The sequence below is a fragment of the Eurytemora carolleeae genome, unplaced genomic scaffold, assembly GCF_000591075.1.
Source record: "Eurytemora carolleeae unplaced genomic scaffold, Eaff_2.0 scaffold299, whole genome shotgun sequence".
Classification (NCBI taxonomy): Eukaryota; Metazoa; Arthropoda; class Copepoda; order Calanoida; family Temoridae; genus Eurytemora; species Eurytemora carolleeae.
Window position 1 is genome coordinate 42,547 of NW_019396463.1, and position 21,221 is coordinate 63,767.

Here is a 21,221-nt window from a genome sequence, read left to right on the forward strand (position 1 = left end):
AAGGATATTGTAAGGAATAGAGAAAATAACTGATAAGGAATAAGAAAGAATATTGTAAGGAATAGAGAAAATAACTGATGAGGAATAAGAAAGAATATGGTAAGGAATAGAGAAAATAACTGATGAGGAATAAGAAAGAGTATGGTAAGGAATAGAGAAAAGATATGATGAGGAATAAGAAAGAATATGGTAAGGAATAGAGAAAATAACTGATGAGGAATAAGAAAGAATATAGTAAGGAATAGAGAAAAGACATGATGAGGGAAAAGAAAAAGTATGGTAAGGAATAGAGAAAATAAATGATAAGGAATAAGAAAGAATATGGTAAGGAATAGAGAATAGACATGATAAGGAATAAGAAAGAATATTGTAAGGAATAGAGAAAATAAATGATAAGGAATAAGAATTAAAGAATATGGTAAGGAATAGAGAAAATAACTGATGAGGAATAAGAAAGAATATGGTAAGGAATAGAGAAAATAACTGATGAGGAATAAGAAAGAGTATGGTAAGTAATAGAGAAAATACATGATAAGGAATAAGAAAGGATATTTAAAAGAAAAGAGAAAACAAATGATGAGGAATAAGAACTAATATTGAAAGGAATAGAGAAAAGATATGATAAGGGAAAAAAAGGATATTGAAAGGAATAAAGAAAATAAATGATGAGGAATAAGAAAGGATATTGAAAGGAATAGAGAAAATACATGATGAGGAATAAGACAGGATATTGAAAGGAATAAGAAAATACATGATGAGGAATAAGAACTAATATTGAAAGGAATAGAGAAAAGAAATGATGAGGAATAAGAAAGAATATGGTAAGGAATAGAGAAAAGAAATGATGAGGAATAAGAAAAGATCTTGAAAGGAATAAAGAAAAAAATTATTAGGATTAGAAAGAAAATAAAAAATGAATAAAGAAAAAATATAGAAATTAAAGTTTCATGGGAAGGAGAGGAATGGATATGGGAATTTATCTGAAGGAACATTAAAGGTATAGGAGTATGGTTCAGCTGAAAATGTTAGGGCAAGGAATAGATATGAATAGAAATATAAAAAATATATCTAGTTATTTTAAGAGATATTGAAGAAAGAAGTTTTTGGAATATAAACAATGGATGTGGACAGATGGGGGGCAATTGGGGCTCAGCTACCCAAGTGGATCAGTAAAATCTAATACGGTTTCCACTTCCATAGAGTTGTCAAGCAAAAATGGGTGCTAAGCCCCCCCCTGAAAAGAAAAACGTTAACACCCCTGGACAAATTCCTTTGTACGCCCCTGGATATGGACAGTAATCTGAAGAAGTATATTAAGGAAGAAGTATTTGGATAGAGGAAGGAAAGGATATATGGAATTGGAAAGGAATCTTTAATAATCTAAAGGGATATTGAAGAAATAAATATGGGAGGATATGGTAAGTAGAAGGAATGAATGCATGGGAAGGAATGTATGTAATAAATATAGTAATAACCCTAATTCATATGTCTTGTATATGTTTGTTAATTTCTGAACAGACCTATCGGTCAATACATTTAACCTGTAATATATTAAACCCAAAATATAGTTTAGTTAAACCAGCTTAAAATATACCAATGTTTGGTAAAGAGTATAGAGTTCTACAGCTTTGTGTGTCGAACAACGAACCAACGGAACTATCAAGAACGATCCCATCCAAAGAAATCTATCAAGGGAAAGTATGGGAGGAAAATGGGAAGGAGAATTGGAATCTACAGTCAGGGGCGGATACAGGGGGGTGGCGGGGGGACATTCGCCACCCCCTGACAGATTTCGAGGCAAAAAATGTTCCCAATTTTATAAATCGTATGTGTTTTTCAATTTCAAGATTTTTTTTTTAATGGAAATTTTGACTTTCTTTTCTTCAGTTTAATTTAAAAATCAACGACAACAAGTAAATGTTATTGTTAGCGATAAATTTAGAATTAGAAATTTATAAGAAACTAGACTTAAGTTATAATATTGTGCATATCTAGTAATGTTTCTTAATCAATACTCATTTATCAAAATTGTAATATTGGTCCTAATTTTCATGCATAATTTCTTTTTGTTTTTAAATTGCTAATGTTCCTATTATTGTTCCTGTTCCTAATACTGTGTCCGACCAACCTTAAATCCCTGTCCTAATCCTATATTTTTGTTCCTAATTCCTGAACAATCTTTTTATTGTTCCTAAATCCCTGTCCTAATCCATTATTTTTGTTCCTAATTCCTGAACAATCTTTTTATTGTTCCTAAATCCCTGTCCGAATCCTTTAATTTTGTTCATAATTCCTGAACAATCTTTTAATTGTTCCTAAATCCCTGTCCTAATCCTTTATTTTTGTTCCTAATTCCTGAAAAATCTTTTAATTGTTCCTAAATTCCTGTTCTAATCCGTAAATTTTGTTCCTTAAAGTTAAAAATCTAGTTTTTAGTCTTTAGTCATTAATTTTGACTCTTTTTAAGTCTTTTAAGTCAACAAAAATTTCGTCTGCGGCACGATTTTTTGTTCCTAATTATTATTTTTTTTGTTCCTAAAAAATCTTGCCCCCGCCCCTGTCTACAGTAAATTCAATGGACGGATCTAAGTTAGTCAGTAAGTATTTTTTAATGAAATTTAACGAAACATACAAAATTAAGTGTATAAAGGAGAAAATATTTAAAAACCTCTAATAATAGACGTGGTGGGAATTAAAAATTAAATTTAAAAAAGTAAGGAAAGGAAAGGAGTATTCTTGGATGGGAATGGGCAGTAATCTGAAGGAAAATTGTCCCCCTCCCCCTTCCACTTTGATAAAACTCTGTATGTCTTTACTTCTTTACTCTTGATGGTAAACAACATTAAATGGGAAGTTTAAAAGGTTTAAGGAGTATAAAAAGTCAAAGTATAAATACTAAAAAAATATGAAATTGAAAAAGCTGGTCAGAAATAATAAAAGGAAATTTACTCAACCAATCAAAAAAGGAAAGAAATTGGGAAAGGGAAAATGTTTTACTTTTATATAGATAAAATTACAGAAAAGATAAAAAATAAAATAGAAAGCTATAAAAAAAATAAACAAACAAAACATAATATATCTGTGCAGACGATTATATATATACAGTGTACAGCTTTCCTGTGTATACGTTAACCTGGTAATGCCACCAGGCCTCCTGCTATTGGTTGATAAAGGTATCGTGCTACTCTCCTATTGGTCCAGCAGAGCCGGGATATCTATGTAGTATACGTCACTCTTCCCTTGGTTTCTCTAGTTGAAGCTTGTGTAGAATCAGTGTCTGCTTGAGTTCGTAGCCAAAAACTTAATTTTTTTTCATCTACAAGTAAAATTAAATAATAAGGTATTTTAAATTATTTTAACTTTAATTTTTTTATAAACTTTTGACCAACAGTTATATTATTGCAAATCTAATAATTTAAGTTATAAACAAACAATGCTGATCGTTAAAAATTAGAAAACATTAAGTAATAAGAAACCTTGCTGCAGAATTTAACTTTGTAAACGCTGGCAAATACTACCTTAATAATATGAAGTATAAAATTTTACATAATCTAGGACTACATTTTTAATAAGTTTTCTTTAATAGGTTATACAATCTGCAAATCATGATTGAAAGATCAAGGTTCGGATGGTTGGGCTGCATCCTTATCCTAGTCCTTGCTGCTGGAGCTAGAGCTGAGGAGGATGATATAGTCCTGGATACAGTTGAACCTGATCTTGGGAGCAGTAGGGAGGGTAGTAGAACGGATAGTGAGGTATATATGTATTGTATTAGTAGGGAGGGAAGTAGAACGGATAGTGAGGTATATAATATATATGTATTGTATTAGTAGGGTGGGAAGTAGAAGGGATAGTGAGGTATATAATATATATGTATTGTATTAGTAGGGTGGGAAGTAGAAGGGATAGTGAGGTATATATGTATTGTATTAGTAGCGAGGGAAGTAGAACGGATAGTGAGGTATATAATATATATGTATTGTATTAGTAGGGTGGGAAGTAGAAGGGATAGTGAGGTATATATGTATTGTATTAGTAGGGAGGGAAGTAGAAGGGATAGTGAGGCATATATGTATTGTATTAGTAGGGAGGGAAGTAGAAAGGATAGTGAGGTATATATGTATTGTATTGGGAGGGAAGTAGAACGGATATCGAGGTATATATGTATTGTATTAGTAGGGAGGGAAGTATAACGTATAGCGAGGTATATATGTATTGTATTAGTAGGGAGGGTAGTAGAAGGGTTAGTGAGGTATATATGTATTGTATTAGTAGGGGGGGGAAGTAGAAGGGACAGTAAGGTATATATATGTATTGTATTAGTAGGTAGGGGAGTAGGAACGGATAGTGAGGTATATATGTATTGTATTAGTAGGGAGGGAAGTAGAACGGATAGTGAGGTATATATGTATTGTATTGGGAGGGAAGTAGAACGGATAGCGAGGTATATATGTATTGTATTAGTAGGGAGGGAAGTATAACGGATAGCGAGGTATATATGTATTGTATTAGTAAGGAGGGAAGTAGAACGGATAGTGAGGTATATATGTATTGTATTAATAGGGAGGGAAGTAGAACGGATAGTGAGGTACATATGTATTGTATTAGTAGGGAGCGAAGTAGAACGGATAGTGAGGTATATATGTATTGTATTAGTAGGGAGGGGAGTAGAACGGATAGTGAGGTATATATGTATAAGTAGGGAGGGAAGTAGAACGGTTAGTGAGGTATACATGTATTGTATTAGTAGGGAGGGGAGTAGAAGGGATAGTGAGGTATATATAGGTATTGTATTAGTAGGGAGGGAGTAGAACAGATAGTGAGGTATATATGTATTGTATTAGTAGGGAGGGAAGTAGAACGGATAGTGATGTATATATGTATTGTATTAGTAGGGAGGGGAATAAAACGGATAGTGAGTTATATATTTGTATTGTATTTGTATACTAAACAATTTGGTACGGTTGAAACTCGATATGTGAAACTATTTCAAATATCTAACAAGTTATTATAGGACAGTAAATTGTCATACTTTACTATGTTTTTAACTATTTTGTTTTGAGGTTTACAGTACAACTCCATTTTATTCTAAAAATACTATTGATTGATTCACCAGTAATCAGATATACTATTATGACTTAATTAAATTTTTGGCAAATTCTTCATGAATAATTTCCTTAACATCAGTTTTAAATAATTACTTGATTTTACATAGTCAATAATGTTTCCTTAATTTGATTTCCATGTTTAAATAATAAAAATATATTTTGTTATCAAGGTTCTTGACAGAGAAGAAGAGGCTATAAAGTTGGATGGTATGAGTGTTGCTGAAATGAAACTAATGAGAGACAGCTCGGAAAAACACGCTTTCCAGGTACACCAATTTTACAGCCTCGATTTACAACGGTACCTTTCATCCTTAACCTGAGTATTAATGCGGAAGATATTGTTGTTGTTTCAGCTTAAAGGGTTTTCTTAATCTCCCTCTATTTATGAGGCCCTCTTTTAAAAAGCCACAATTTAAAATGATTATTTTTCGAAGGGAAAATTTAGGATATCTTTTTTCAGATAATGCTTAAACAGTACCCTAGTGAATCCGAAATGAATTTATGTAAGAGCAGAATCACCATAGAGAATAGAATATATAGAGGAATTTACTAGAAAAAAGTGTAAAACGGCCATTTTGTTGTACTGTTTCAGAAAATCCAATTGATACTGTTTTCTCGATATTTTTTATTCTAACTTCAGTTCTTGATTTTTTATTTATGATATCACTTTGCAATGTGCATAGTGCATGTTTATTTAGAAACACTAAATTATTTAGTTTTTAGGTTAGATGCTGAAATTTTAATATTGTTTTGTATAGGCCGAGGTAAACCGAATGATGAAGCTGATCATCAACTCATTGTACAGGAACAAAGAGATCTTCCTCAGGGAGTTGATCTCCAACGCCTCCGATGCTCTAGACAAGGTTCGACTCCTCTCTCTGACGGATAAGAGCATACTGGACTCCACTGCGGAGCTAAGTATAAAGATCAAGGCGGATAAGGATAACCATGTGCTGCATATCACTGATACTGGTATAGGTATGACCAAGCAGGACCTGATCAATAACCTGGGAACAATAGCCAAGTCCGGAACAGCTGATTTCTTAAGTAAACTTCAGGATGCTGCCTCAACCTCTGAATTCAGCGATCTTATTGGTCAGTTTGGTGTCGGCTTCTACTCCGCTTTCCTTGTAGCTGATAAGGTTATTGTTACCACCAAGCATAACGATGACGAGCAGTACGTTTGGGAATCTGACTCCAACAGCTATTCCATTGCAAAGGATCCCCGTGGAGACACTTTGAAAAGAGGAACAACCATCTCTGTCTACCTCAAGGAGGAGGCTTACGACTTCCTGGAGCACGACTCCATCAGGGAGCTCATCAAGAAGTATTCACAATTCATCAACTTCAATATCTATCTGTGGGGATCATCCACAAGCACTGTTGAAGAACCTATTGAGGATGAGGAAGAGGAGGTTGCTGAGGAACCAGAGAAGAAAGCTGAAGATGAAGATGATGTTGTTGTTGAAGAGGAGAAGGAAGAAGCTGAGGCTAAGCCCAAGACCAAGAAGGTTGAGAAGACGACCTGGGACTGGGAGCTGTGTAATGAATCTAAACCTATCTGGACGAGGAAGCCTGAAGAGATCCCCGAGGAGGACTATGATGAGTTCTACAAGGCGATCACCAAGGATAAAAACGGACCCGTCACTCATGTTCACTTCATTGCTGAGGGAGAAGTCACCTTCAAGTCTCTTCTTTTCGTCCCCAACACCCAGCCCAGTGAGGACTTCAACAAGTACGGACAGAAGAAGGAGAACATCAAGCTGTATGTTAGGCGTGTCTTCATTACCGACGATTTCCAAGATATGATGCCTAACTATCTTAGCTTCGTCCGAGGTGTTGTTGATTCCGATGATCTTCCCCTTAATGTGAGCAGAGAGACCCTGCAGCAGCACAAGCTCCTGAAGGTGATCAAGAAAAAGTTGGTGAGGAAGACCCTGGACATGATCAAGAAGATTTCTGAAGAGAAGTATCCCGCTTTCTGGAGTGAGTACTCTACCAACATCAAGCTTGGAGTAATCGAAGATACAGCAAACCGAACACGTCTTGCCAAACTTCTCCGGTTCATCTCATCCAGTGGTCAGCTCACCTCTCTTGCAGAGTACGTGGAGAGGATGAAGGACAAGCAGGAGCACATCTTCTATATGGCAGGAGGCAGCAAGGAGGAGGTCGAGAAGTCTCCCTTCGTTGAGAGGCTATTAAAGAAGGGTTATGAGATCCTCTACCTAACTGAGGCTGTCGACGAGTACGCTATCTCTGCTCTGCCTGAGTTTGAGGGAAAAAAGTTCCAGAATGTTGCAAAGGAAGGATTCAGTATTGACGGAGATACCGAGGCCGCCAAGGCCAGAAAGGCGGAGGTCACCGAGAGGTTTGAGCCTCTGGTTAAGTGGATGGGAGAGGATGCCCTCAAGGATCATATTCTCCGAGCTGAGATCTCAGAAAGATTAGCTGAGTCTCCTTGTGCACTTATCACATCCAAGTAAGTTAAAAACCTGTTTTCCGGAAATTTATTTGAATTTTTCTTTCGGGTTTGGTCTGTAGATTTGGTTTCTTTTATGAAATATTTTCTTCAGGTTTGGATGGACTGCCAACATGCAGCGTATTATCCAGTCCCAGACCCACAGTAAGACTCAGGATATGCAGCGAGACTACTACCTCAACCAAAAGAAGACCCTGGAGATCAACCCCCGCCACCCCTTGATTAAGGAGCTGTTGAGAAGGGTGGAGGATAACCCAGCGGATCCTGTTGCGAAGGATATGGCGCTCATGATGTACAACACTGCCACTCTAAGGTCAATATTTGTAACATATTTGGGTTATTTGTAGTAAACTTCATAGTTTAGAATTTCTTTAAACCCCCTCCCCACTTTTCAAAATTATTTCCCTCTAGATGTGTTTTAGGACTTCATCCTCTAAATGGGGAAAATAAATGATTTTTAGGGTGACGTTTTTTATTTATAATTAAAGAAAATTCCTTTTTTTAAATTTTTACCTTTAGCTTTGGCAATGATTAAAAAGAACCTAGAAACCAACAGAAGTTCTATTTTTAATTGCCACATTAATCCATTACTAATGTCGTTTTTCTTTGCGTCAGTCAACAGTTTTATGTCTGGACTAACAGATTCATATTATTTTTTAACTATGCAAAAAAATGCGTTCAAAACCCTCTCAAAGTTTGATATTCTGACTTGAGATCTTTGAAAAATATGAGAGTTATTCTGAACTATATCCTGGCTCAGAGAAATATTTATTTTGAATGATTTTCTTTAATTTCAGATCTGGATACATGTTGAAGGACACGGTTAACTTCGCAGAGCACATTGAGAAAATGATGAGACAGACCCTCGGAGTATCAGAAGACGAAACTGTTGAGGATGAGGAGGATCTCCCCGAGGAGGATCCTGTTGATGATCAGGACGATGAGGATGAGGAGATAGATGACGAGGAAGAGGAGGAGGTTGGAGATGAGGCGCATGATGAATTATAGATCTCTAGAACTATTGACGCTTTAGTTTGCGTTCTTGACGCACAAAATGTTCCAGCGTCTTGTTGACGCACAAATGTGATTTACATGTTAATACACCCAGCAAAGTTGAGTTAAATTGTTATTATGATGAACGGATGTGAAATATGGATGAATTGTGAATTTTTTAATAAATATGTAAACAAATTTAATATCCCTGAGTTGGAAATATTTCTAGTTAAAGGTATTTTCTAGCTTAATTATAAATTACTCTTATTTGTGTTTACAAATATGTATTGCAATTTTGGGAGAAATATTTACAAATAGCCTAAAGCTTATTTACGCTCTTGACTTCTACTGTCGTAGGTTAGGCGCGTCATCTTTACAAACGGGGTCATTTATAGGCCTGTGACGAGGGGGGGGGGTGCAAGGGGACAAGTACATCCCCCTTTCTCTTCAAATTCAATTAGTACCCATGCACATGGGGGGTCCAGTGCCCCTTTTAAAAAGCTTTAAAAAAGTGCACACCTAGGCTGAATCTCCGCTACGCCCCTGCAAAAATATTTTTCAAGCAACCTCTGTTTTCCAATATTGTAAATTTAAACTAAATAATTTTCCAAGTGCCATATTATGCAAAACATCAAATTCAGGTAACGCTGAATATCCACTTTAGGCTTAAATTACTAGTATTGTTGACAAATTAGACAATTTCCTACATAACATATAATTAAAGCTAAAATTACTCGATTTTATAGCAAAATTTTGAAAAGTTTCCTTGTAGGAGGGCTAGCCGCTCTGCCCCTTTTTTCCGGCCAATTGATGCAATTTTAATTTGTAGAAATCTGTTGTTGATTTTTCATCTACAAGGTTCCAATAAACATGGGAATTAAGTGACGAATTCGATATCGTCATTTCAAATAATCTTTAATTTAGTATAGTGATACTTACGATATTCACAATTTGTTTGTTTATGTTTTGACTGCATACGCGGTTACATTATATGTACTCATCTTTACAGCCATTTACCGTTTTCATAAAATAAATTCTTGCAGACATAATAATATAATGTCTAATTTAATATCGGGTATTACAATGCTAATTCATAACAAAGACGATAACGAATTCTAAATTCCCAGGTTTCTTGGGACAACTTGTAGATGAAAAATCTACATAAGATTTCTACAAATTTAAATATACAATTGTAGTTAAAATTAATTACTAAATTTTATTATTGCCGTTTTAAAGATGTAAGAAAATTGAAAGTCGGAAATTTATTAGATAATAGCAAAATCTTTAGATAATAGAATCTATAATATTTCAAACTTATGGTAACATGATCTATCAGAATTCAAACGTAGTTTGACATATCTATGGTCTGTAGGTCGATAAAAACATAGGGTTGCAGAAATACAGGATTACCCAAAATGGATGAGACTGAAAAAGACGACCTTAAATGTTTTCAAGGTTAAACTCAGTATTATGCCATGAATATAGTTTTTTTGCAGTCTTTTTAATGTTTAGGCGAAGAAAGAAAATAGTTAAAGTTTCAAGGAATCATTTGCATCATAAAAAAATAAAAATAAACAATAAATTTCGTACTGCGTACAGTCGTCTCTGAAGTCTCATCCTTTGTGGGTAAACCAGGAGAAAAAAAATCAATTCCTCTGTATTATTGTATTAGGTATAATTCTGCTACGATATGCAGAAATATGCGAATAGAAACCCTATTTTAAATCCTAAAATTCAGAGTTTTTAGAACAATGTCGTCTTATTTAGTTTGTACCTCTATTCTAAAGATTTATGACAGAGATATTGTTTTCCCGCATTAATTCAAAAACATTTCAATGCAAGATTTTTTAAACACCACCCAGAAACCTAAAGGTTACGTACACACGAATATTCGAGATTCTAGTTTAAATATTTGATTAAAATGTTGGTGATCAGAAGACGACTTTTGTTACATTTCTATAACATTGGTTCACTCAAACATTAAAATAATAAAATCTCCGAAGTTCAGCTGAGATCCGTGAACACTAAGCAAAAATTCACCTATAGTTTGTAGAATCAGTCTTCAAAGCAATTGCAAGCTTTTTTCGCGAAATCAAATTTTCTCGTCCCTATATCTTTGCACCTTGTGGTGTAAACCTTTGGTATTTCAAACTCAGATTAATAAAATCAAACATATTTCTTAGTTTGAAACATCAAATTGGGGTTCAAAGATGGGGTTTATAAAAACAAAGTTTTTGACAATAGATTCCTTTTGTTTATTGTTAATTTATTAGACGCATAATGAGAACTGGCGCTACTACGGTGCTCAGGCAAATTTTGTAAATTGAACATCAAAAAGTGTTCTGGATACAAAGTGACCCACTAGGCATGAAAATACATCTTTATTTTATTCTGATTCCTGATTGCTTCTCCGATGACATCACTTACATCAAGAACTGTAATCTTCTCACTAAATAAAGGTATATAGTTTATACTATTGTGGGGTAAACTACTGTATACGTATTGCGTCTTCTGTGTTCTCTCAGCTGGGAGAGAAAGGGCTGGGCGTCGTTCCTGGGGAACAATAGTTCTTTCACAGGAACGAACAGAACGGAACGATTTTTAAAAAGTAGGAGCACGCCCAGCCTTAGGTAGAAAGGGAGAAAGAAAAGGTTTTCGGGATTAAATATTTTTAAGTCGATTGAGACAATTAATTTTAGATTTGTAGATAGTAGGACTGAAGATAAATATAGCTACTGAAAACTCGAAATATAGCAATTAATTCATAAATAATTTGATTGAAAAGTTAGACAAGTTATTATTAATATGCTCACAAAACTGAAAATTGGTCTTAGAGAGAAAAAAAGTTTTAAATTTTAATATACCGACTTCTAAAAGTTAATTTAGAAACCAAAAAATAAGGAAAAAAGACCATAGGAACTCTGTTTTTGCCACAAACTCAATCCAATGGATGTCGTAGATCTTTAATATTTCAAACTATAATATTTGAAAAAAGTTCCTTTATTAAATATTTTATAAAAACTCTCTGTATTTATGCGATTAAAAAATGCTACTTAAGCTTTAGGCCGACAAAGGACGTTAAAGAAGTTGAGTCTTTGCCACAAACTAAACCTTTAATATTTAGAATATATCAGGTTTATGATGTTGGGTTGCAGAGATATAGGGATTAGAATATCAGAGTTGCATGCAAAGACTGAATTCATTCAGAATTCCGATTTTTTCGATCCATTTGATTCCGAAAAATATCGTTTGCAGTCTTTTTTGAAGCTGTTACAAATGAAAAACCAGTTTTTTAAAAGAAATTTACATAATTGTAATTTTATATTTAAATTAATCTGGAAAATTTAAATTCTTCGTTTCGTAAGTTTCAAGTTGAAACTTACAACCTTTTTTTAAAAAAGTTATTTTAGATTTACATTTTTAAAACTTTATATTATTTGATCCAACAGAATTGATAGTTTGAAATATCTAAGGTCTACGCCAGTGCAGGGAAGGATATTTCATTGTCCCCCCCCCCCCCATTCCTTTTAATATGCTAAAACCACCTTAGATGTCCGTAGTCCTCTGTAACTGTATTGGAAACAACCATCCTCTTCAGCTGAGGGTGCTGGAATAGTTCCCCGGGAACCTTAACCAAACACAAATCAGTTAAATAAATTTGCGCTACGTCGCTGAGCTACCAACTGTCGGTTCAAAGAACCACTGATGCAAAGTTAAAGATTAAGGAAGGATTTGAATCGATGATTTATATTTGAACCGGCGGTATGCAGTTCAAGGATCCTTCATATTTATTAAATTCGGTCCCATTTAGTTTTATATGAAAAATAAAGAATTTCAAATTGATCAACTTAACATAATTAAGTTTTCCTTTGAACAACTGGTTACTTGAAATAATTATATTTGATTTATTTGATTAGTTAGTTGATTTGATTCATAAATTTGATTTTTGTTTAATGATTAAGTGATTAACTAACCTGAGATAATACTGCATGTGTGACCAGAATATAGATACTCGCTGCTCCACCAACACTATACAGAGAGAACCAGTTAAAATAACAGTGTAGGAACATTGACAGGGTGTCTCAAAATAATGAAATATCAACCTTATCTACCATATCGACTTACTTGACCAGATGGTTTAGAGCATTGAGTAGTGTATAACACGTATCTACCATATCATCAACCAGAATCACAGTTTTATTCTTTACATCTCCAGATATAATATGCTCAGAGTTCAACCTAACGAAAAAAAAACAACAATAACGTTTGCTAATCAATTTTATTGTTTTTTAGCATTATTATTATTATCCTTATTATATTTATTATTATCATGAGACTATAAGAAAAGGCGGAATCTGGGTTTAGAACATAGAGACGGGAGGAAAAACAAATCAGTTGGGGAAGAACCCTCTTCAAGAGAGGAAAGAGCAAATCCAACACCAACTCCCCATGGTGTTATGACGGACGACCTGAGTCCTGGGAAGCAGTAAATCTCAGGGACGGAACTTCAGATGAGCAAGGATCGCCTGAAACTGCAGAACCTGTGGTTCTGAGGAAACTGTAGTCTGTAGTTATTTGTTTAACTTGTATAATAAAAGTGTTTAACTCTTTAATGTTCTTTTGTTAGGGGGGAGACTTGATGACAACTAGAATATTGATACCCACCTTTGTTAGGGGAGACTTGATGACAACTAGAATATTGATACCCACCTTTGTTAGGGGGAGACTTGATGACAACTAGAATATTGATACCCACCTTTGTTAGGGGGAGACTTGATGACAACTAGAATATTGATACCCACCTTTGGGTGGTTCATTTCATATGTAATATTATTATTATTAATGTTAATATTTTTATTATTATTATTATCAATATTATTATTAATATTATATCATTATTATTATCATGAATACTATTATCATAGTTTCTACAACCTGTCTCTGTGTATTAGAGCCATAGGTAGTCTAAAGGCAAATACTATTATATTATACCATTAATTGTTTAATTTGTTTTAGAAAACTTCTATTTAAAAAGGGCAAAAAAAGAAATTAAAAGTATTTTCCTTAATCTCTCCGCCAGCATTCCTGCTCTTCTAGTTCCACCCTCATCCGGAGAACATACAACACTGCTCTCCCAACCAGAAACATTCTCTTTAACCCAACTAAAATATCCTCTTTAACCCAACTAAAATACACTCTTTAACCCAACTAAAATACACTCTTTAACCCAACTAAAATACTCTCTTTAACCCAACTAAAATACTCTCTTTAACCCAACTAAAATACTCTCTTTAACCCAACTAAAATACTCTCTTTAACCCAACTAAAATACTCTCTATAACCCAACTAAAATATTCTGTTTAACCCAACTAAAATACTCTCTTTAACCCAACTAAAATACTCTCTTTAACCCAACTAAAATATCCTCTTTAACCCAACTAAAATATTCTCTTTAACCCAACTAAAATACTCTCTTTAACCCAACTAAAATATCCTCTTTAACCCAACTAAAATATTCTCTTTAACCCAACTAAAATACACTCTTTAACCCAACTAAAATACACTCTTTAACCCAACTAAAATACTTTCTTTAACCCAACTAAAATACTCTTTTCAACCCAACTATGATAATCTCTTTAACCCAACTATAAAAATCTCTTTAACCCAATTAAAATTCTCTCTTTAACCCAACTAAAATAATCTCTTTAACCCAACTAAAATATTCTCTTTAACTAAACATTTTTTCCGGCCTAGAAGCCCCATTTATTAAACACAAAGTATATAAAAGGACATTTTTCGCGTAATCTCTGACGTATCAAAATAAAAAGGATTCCTGTTTTTTATTTATTCATTTTTAAAACTTTAAAAATGTATCAAAAGGTTAAAAAATAACTCTTTTTAACCTTATTATTCAGGGGGGGGGATATGGGAACAAATTTTCCCCAATGAGAAATAGAAATAAAATATCAATCTAATAACAATCTAATCTGGAGCGTTAAAGTCTCCTGGGGCTGACTTGTGAAAAAATAAGAAAAAGTTTATTGAAACAGTTGTGTTTTACTTAAAGAGTGAATATTTTATAATATAACTACTTTTAGTCCCAAAACAAGGTTCATATATTCTATTTTTCATGTTAGCTCTTTAGAGGGTGAACAGTTTATAAATTCCTCATTTCTGAAATGTTTGGCTTTAGGCAAAGCTTCCATCAAATTTCGCAAAACATCTATTAGAATTTATGATTTAATTTTTATTGCTAAAAAACATGGGGATGACCCACAAAACCAACAAAATAGTCCATTCCAGTTTTGTTAATTTTTTTCTCATAAGTCTCCTCCCCCCCCTTGAAGAATTACTAAAGCTTACCATTCGAAGAGAAACCTGGTGGTTAAGCAGTCTACTGGGATAGAGAAGAATGCTTCAGTCTGGGGGGAATGGATATCAACGGTTATAACCTGAATTAAATCATTTTAAAAGAAGAGCTAATGGATTTTAAAACTTTAGTTTTTGACCGATCCGATGTATCTTGGTAAACGCATCCAAATCAAATCTTGAGCCATTTAAAACCTAACTAGAGCAGCCAACCTGCTCTGACAGAGAAATTCTGAATTTTTGGAATTTATTTATTTTATTTTGGAATTTTTGTACGTAAAAATAAATATTTTTAAGGCATATTCAAGGTCTAAAACCAAAATGTTAAGAAGTTGAATATAATTTTGCATGCGCATTGTTCCTTTATATATACAGCTAATTCCACAAATTTCTTAAATCCATTCATAGATATCAATTATTTTCAATCCAATCCAATATTCTTTCACACAAATTCACACCATCATTATTTCTTCATCTCTGTCCATCTAATTAAATCAAAATTCATTTATGCATTTTGTCTGTATCTTCAACAATTACGTTTTCAATATTTACTATGCTTCATACACTTACCATTATACCTGTTCTAAGACTGTCAAAGTAGAACTTCTATTTTATCCAAAAATCGAGAATTTATTGGCCTTGATTCTAATGAAAACATCATTTTACTCCAAAATGATAGAAATTTTAAAATATTGTAGTTACCAAAATGTTTGCATTTAATTCTAACAATTTTCTTGAAAATGATAAAATATTTTTAAATTCTAACTTAAAAATGCATTTTTGTGCAGTTGGGGTTTTGTGAAGAAAAATTAGTTGGCATCAAACTTTTCAACTCAAAAAATTACTATTTTTTAAGTAAAGAAAAATCCGAAAAATACGTAAATATTTGTAAAATAAAAACCTAAAAAAATTTACGAAAATGCACGTATTTTTAAGGTGTGCCTCAAACTTTTCAACTCTAAAAAATACAATTTTTAAAAAAAGAAAAAAAGAAAAAATACGTAAAAATATAAACCTAAAAGCTTAGAAAAATTAATTGATATAAATTCGAAAATATACGTATTTCTAGGTTTATATAAAACTTCAAAACTGTTTAAAAAAAGTTAACTAAAGAGAAAAACGAAAAATGCGTAAAAGTGCGTAAAATAAAAGCCTAAAAACGAATGAAATGAACAAAAATATACGTATTTTTAGGATTGCATCAAAACTCTAAATAAAAATACAATTTTTTAGTAATGAAAAAAAAACGAAAAAATACGTTAAAATGCATAAAATAAAACATAAAAACCTAAAAAAAAAAAACTTGGTAAAAAGCATTCTTCGTAAAAATACGTTTCAGGAAAACCTAAGCTCTTAAAGAAATCGCTTGGTATGATAAATACGTAAAATTACGTAAAAATACGTAAATGTACCCACAGTTCTTTACCAAAAAGTTGAATACGAATTTTTACGTAATTAAATATACCTAAAAATACGTATACCTATATAGAGACTTCAGTATTTTTAGGTGTTCAGGTTAGTAGGGAATTGTTACTGGAAAAAAGAAGCTAGAGGTTTCCTAACAGCATAGTTTAAACAAAGGTAAGCAGTTGAGCAAATACTATTTTCAATTATTGTTTATTAATAAATTCTAACCTGGCTGACACCAGCTGTTTCAAGTATACCGGCGATTATTTTGGCGGGAATCGGCATACGTCGATCCGGCTGCTTATGATCTCCTCTGGATGATAAACAATTTAAACATTAAAACAAAATTAAAAAATAATTAGAACACATTTTAAAATCCAAATGAACATTAGCTCTTGGGAATTTTTTTCTCTAAAAATAATTTATCGTTTATATTTTGTTTTCTCTCGATGACTGTTATAGTATTATACATTGGTTCACGATAAAAAACTCTTTAAAGAAGTTTAAATTTGTTTTATTATACTTTTTTCAGCGAGTTATTTTACCATTTGGTAACCTGAGAGTCAGAGGGACGTATCCATGAATTTAACCGGGGGGGGGGGGGGGCCTCTTTTTTTCTTTCCTGGGGGGCTCAACGTACCTTTTGGAGACTGTAAACCCAGGGAGGGAGGCTTTGCCTAACTAACCAATTGGCGATGATGGATAAATATTTCTTTTTCTTTCTATTTGAACATGACAACTTGATAATTATATTTCTAGAGTTTCTAAAATTTTGAATTTTCTACCGCAAGTAGAAAACAGTTATTATAGTTTTCCATCTTTTAAATTTTAAAATACGCTATAAATGTATATTTATATTCTAACCTGGCATAGGGAAGCATTGGTAAAACTGCTGTTATTCTACGCGCCCCAGCAAGTTTACACGCCTAGAAATATTTCTTATATATTTATTCATATTTCATATTTTTATTCAACTATAAAGCATGAGATATTACAAATAAGAAAACACAATTTACTATGCAGTTTGGACCCGCCTAACCAGAGTAGGTTGTTTAGAGTGGTTGGCCCTAAGTTAGTTAACAATACTAAATATAATTGGTTTTTGGATAGGAAATGAGTTATTGCTGAGATTGTCAGGTGATCTGTGGCAGGGTGAGATTAGAGGGATTAATGTAGAGATAAATTAAAATACAGGGTGTTAAAGATGGTGGATACACAAACACAAATAAGCTAATAAAGTTACATTTTTAGTTTTTTTCATAAAATTTATTCACACTAGGTTTTTCGCATTTAAACTTCTCATAATTCTCAAGATAAATATTGAATACTCTTTGGTTCAATATCAGATTTAGTTTCTTTAAGGTCACGTTTTATTTGGATAAAAATACTGTAAATATGAACTTACGCAATAAAATCTGTTCGCAATAATATATACTTTTGCTACACTAAAAATATTTATTTCTAAAAACGTAAACCTATCTAAATTAGAATTTGTAAACCAAATTATGAACATTTCGTTCACATTAAGATCGCATTACATTAAGACATTACTACTCCATAAGATGATTCGATTATACCTCTAAACTATGTACTTGAATAAAGAATAGGAGTCCCATAAGATAATTATTAGTATCTCTACTACAAGACTATACCTGTATGAAGAATAGGAGTCCCATAAGATGATTATTAGTATCTCTACTACAAGACTATACCTGTATAAAGAGTAGGAGTCCCATAAGATGATTATTAGTATCTCTACTACAAGACTATACCTGTATAAAGAGTAGGAGTCCCATAAGATGATTATTAGTATCTCTACCACTAGACTGAACTACATAAACGTTCTTCCCTCTCACAGAATCCTGGATCTCAACCTCACTCTCACCTATATAGGAAGTCCATTGAAGTACAGATAGTACAGGGAGTACAGTAAGTACAGGGATTACAAGGAGTACATGGTGTACAGAGAGAACAGGGAAAACAGGAAGTGCAGAGGTTACAGAGAGTACAAGGAGGAAATGAAGTGCAGGGAGTACATAAAGAACAGGGATTAAAGGAAGTACTGCGAGTACAGGAAGTGCAGAGGGCTCGGAGAGTACAGGGAGTACAGAGATAACAGGAAGTACATCGAGCAAAGAATGTACAGAGAGTACAGACGGTACACAGAATACACTACAGAGAGTACAGAGGGTGCACTACAGAGAGTACAGAGCGTACACTACAGAGAGTATAGAGGATACACTACAAAGAGTACAGGAAGTGTAGGAAGTACAGGAAGTACAGAGGGTACTGAGAGTGCAGAGTGTACAGAGAATTACAGGGAATACAGAGGTTCAATAGAGTATAGAGGAAGTATAATAGGATGTATTGGCAGAACAGGGAGTGCAATAGTGAAAAGGGAGTAAAAATCAAAATATCATTATAGTAACTTATTTTAGGATACGATCAAAAATGGTTTTAAGAAATAAGTCTTTGCAATCAGACAAAAGGTTTTTTAAAAATTCAAAATGTTTTTGAGGATCGTTATATTTCCCTGAAGCTGGACTAGCCATGGCTACAAATAAGAACTCACTGTATTCGTGAATGTGTGATAAACCCGAAAAGTTTTGTAAAAGGGAGAGAAAAGCTTATATATACCATTTGTGCAAATATTAAAATCAGCAGAACTAAGCTTGACTCCGCAATATTTTGCAATTTTTCTGCTCAGGCCAGGATTAGATAATCCGCTGAATACCTAGAAAGAAATGCTATTATTAAATTATAAAAACAGTCTGCAGGTTCAGATAGACGACTGCGAAACCCAAGTTATGGTTTTAAATACTCAAATTAAGATGAAACAAGGTGTTTTTGCAGTGTCTCATTTTTTTATCTACTAGTAATAAATGAAAGCGAATTGCCTTAAAAGAATATGAAATATCGCTTGAATGTTGTCTTCTTATTCCACGGTTTTTGGGTCTCTCTGTGTGAAAAAAACGAATGAAATCGAAATAATACTAGAACGGGGAAAAAGAGAATTATTGATGGTTCAGCGACCTCTCCAATTCATTAAATTCCATCCCAGGACAACACTAAGATAAGACTAGGACAAGGACTAGGACAAGGATTAGGATAAGGACTAGGACTAGGACCAGGACAAGGACATGGCCAGGACCAGGACTAGGACCAGGACCAGGACTAGGACCAGGACTAGGACCAGGACCAGGACTAGGACCAGGACCAGGACTAGGACCAGGATTAGGACTAGGTCTAGAACCAGGACTAGTACCAGGACTAGATCAAGGACTGGGACCAAGACTAGAAAAAGGACTGGGACCAGGACCAGGTTATACCTTCATATCATGATTTGAAACTGGATTTGTCATCTTGCCCTGTTTCAATTCCCTTTTACCTAAAGAAAGACAAATCATGAATAGACAATTAATAGGTGATTTAAATACCTCCTACATATCATAAAATAATAACAAAATCTAAAAAAGATTAATGCAATTTCATGACTACAAGATTGAGAGGGTTACCTACAGAAGATGAGTCTTTAATAACGACCTAAAACTCTTAAAATATGCCATTATAATGCAATGGTTAATTATTTAATATGTATTCAGTAAAGTGTTTTATCGGTGTATCGAATGATATGAAAAAATGCTGCAGCAGCAGGGACCCAGAAATGTGAATAAACATAAATTTGTACTGTCGTATTTATATGATTCTTTTATAAAATGCATTTAAAATAGGTTTTAAATACTTTCTTTTTAAATTCAACAATTGGTTTCATTTGTACATTTTCAGGCTTCCTTTTTACATAGTATAATTGTTATGTTTAGAATTAAAATTTTGAAGAAACCGGAGCGTACTGCGCAACTTAATAAAAATGCCGCGTGTCAATCTCATTTTCGGAAAAACTAATATTTGTTTTGAAAACATTTAAATAAAAGTATAATGAATATAACAAATCTCTAAAGTTTATTTCTGTTATATTTCAAATACTCTACAAAAAAAAATCGGTTAGAGTTGGCGATTTGACGATACCGATCTTTAGCTGTCATTTTTCGTTAAGAAATTACAGGGACAGCTGTTAATGTACATTTGAATTTCCGAGCCGGGTCAACCTTTCCGTTCCCAGTTTGTACTGTACCTAGCTCTATGGACAGGACTAGCCGGTGAAACAAGGTTGACGCGGTCGACAGACTTTATGCTTCATATAGGTTAAATAAACTTTTACTAAAGGGGCAGAGGTGCGTGTAGCATAATTTCAAGATATTGTAGTTTATTTCTAGGTTTAAAAGGGATTTTATCATGATAATTTCCATTCGTTTTCCTGCAGTAGAAATACACAAGTCACTTTTGTATTAAAAATAGTGAGCTTTCAAAATTATAATCATTGATATCTAATTCATACTTTTCAGACAAAGGTTATAAGGGTAACATTGTGAATCGGGCATTGCCATCTTTGCATGAAGGGTCACTTGAAACTAGGCTACAGTCCCTTTAATCTGGAATTTTACCAAACCTTCTACAGAACCTTGAGACGATAAAACCCACATTTCACACGTGACACATGTGCTGCTAGATTTATCTAATCTTTTTAATTAAATATAGAACTTTAGTTTCACAAACACTTCTCATCTTTCAAAAATTCTAAATCTGAAAGAGATTTTTAATTAGTTTTTAAACTAAGTTAATTTGATACTTATAAAACTGCATTTGATGAATTACATGAAAATATAGAAATAATAACCCCTAAACCCTGACATTATATATTACCAATCAATACTTTGCTGCTCCTAAGTTTTTAATTTTAGATTTTTTTTGTGTGAAGGAAATTTTTTTCACACGCATTCAATCATAGATTTTATTAAGCATTATTT

At 33.3% G+C, this 21,221-nt stretch overlaps 2 protein-coding genes across 4 annotated transcripts; one reads left to right on the forward strand and one right to left on the reverse strand.

Annotated features, from left to right (window-relative positions):
• Positions 1-3,216: 3,216 nt before the first annotated feature.
• Positions 3,217-8,783, forward strand: LOC111703750 (endoplasmin). Of its 3 annotated transcripts, none has more exons than XM_023475789.1 (6): positions 3,217-3,340; positions 3,584-3,755; positions 5,279-5,374; positions 5,867-7,587; positions 7,682-7,900; positions 8,385-8,783. In XM_023475789.1, exons 2-6 carry the CDS (start codon positions 3,606-3,608, stop codon positions 8,593-8,595), a joined length of 2,397 nt encoding a protein of 798 aa, XP_023331557.1. In that variant the 5' UTR covers positions 3,217-3,340; positions 3,584-3,605; the 3' UTR covers positions 8,596-8,783. The 3 variants fall into 3 exon arrangements, with proteins under 3 accessions (XP_023331557.1, XP_023331556.1, XP_023331555.1); XM_023475788.1 differs by having other exon boundaries at positions 3,587-3,755; XM_023475787.1 differs by lacking the exons at positions 3,217-3,340; positions 3,584-3,755 and adding an exon at positions 4,436-4,684.
• Positions 8,784-10,941: 2,158 nt separating this feature from the next.
• On the reverse strand, positions 10,942-20,987 carry LOC111703744 (ribose-phosphate pyrophosphokinase 2). Its single transcript, XM_023475782.1, has 13 exons — positions 20,864-20,987; positions 19,686-19,744; positions 18,994-19,090; positions 18,129-18,241; positions 17,221-17,282; positions 16,585-16,669; positions 14,944-15,032; positions 13,644-13,742; positions 13,516-13,545; positions 12,706-12,819; positions 12,555-12,609; positions 12,126-12,208; positions 10,942-11,029 (listed from the first exon to the last, which is right to left on the reverse strand). The coding sequence occupies exons 1-13, from the start codon at positions 20,895-20,897 to the stop codon at positions 10,942-10,944; spliced, it is 1,008 nt and encodes a 335-aa protein (XP_023331550.1). The 5' UTR covers positions 20,898-20,987.
• Between the last annotated feature and the right edge of the window lie 234 nt (positions 20,988-21,221).

Coding starts and splice junctions, on each gene's coding strand:
- LOC111703744 (XM_023475782.1), bottom strand. CDS start 20,897: ATGTGGGTTTTATCGTCTCAAGGTTCTGTAGAAG. Junction 18,242..18,993: donor TTTTAATATTTGCACAAATG/GTATATATAAGC, acceptor CTTCCTATATAG/GTGAGAGTGAGGTTGAGATC. Junction 12,209..12,554: donor CACATGCAGTATTATCTCAG/GTTAGTTAATCA, acceptor TGTTTGGTTAAG/GTTCCCGGGGAACTATTCCA.
- LOC111703750 (XM_023475787.1), top strand. CDS start 4,451: ATGTATTGTATTAGTAGGGAGGGAAGTATAACGGATAGCGAGGTATAT. Junction 4,685..5,278: donor GGAGTAGAACGGATAGTGAG/GTATATATGTAT, acceptor TTTGTTATCAAG/GTTCTTGACAGAGAAGAAGA. Junction 5,375..5,866: donor CGGAAAAACACGCTTTCCAG/GTACACCAATTT, acceptor TGTTTTGTATAG/GCCGAGGTAAACCGAATGAT.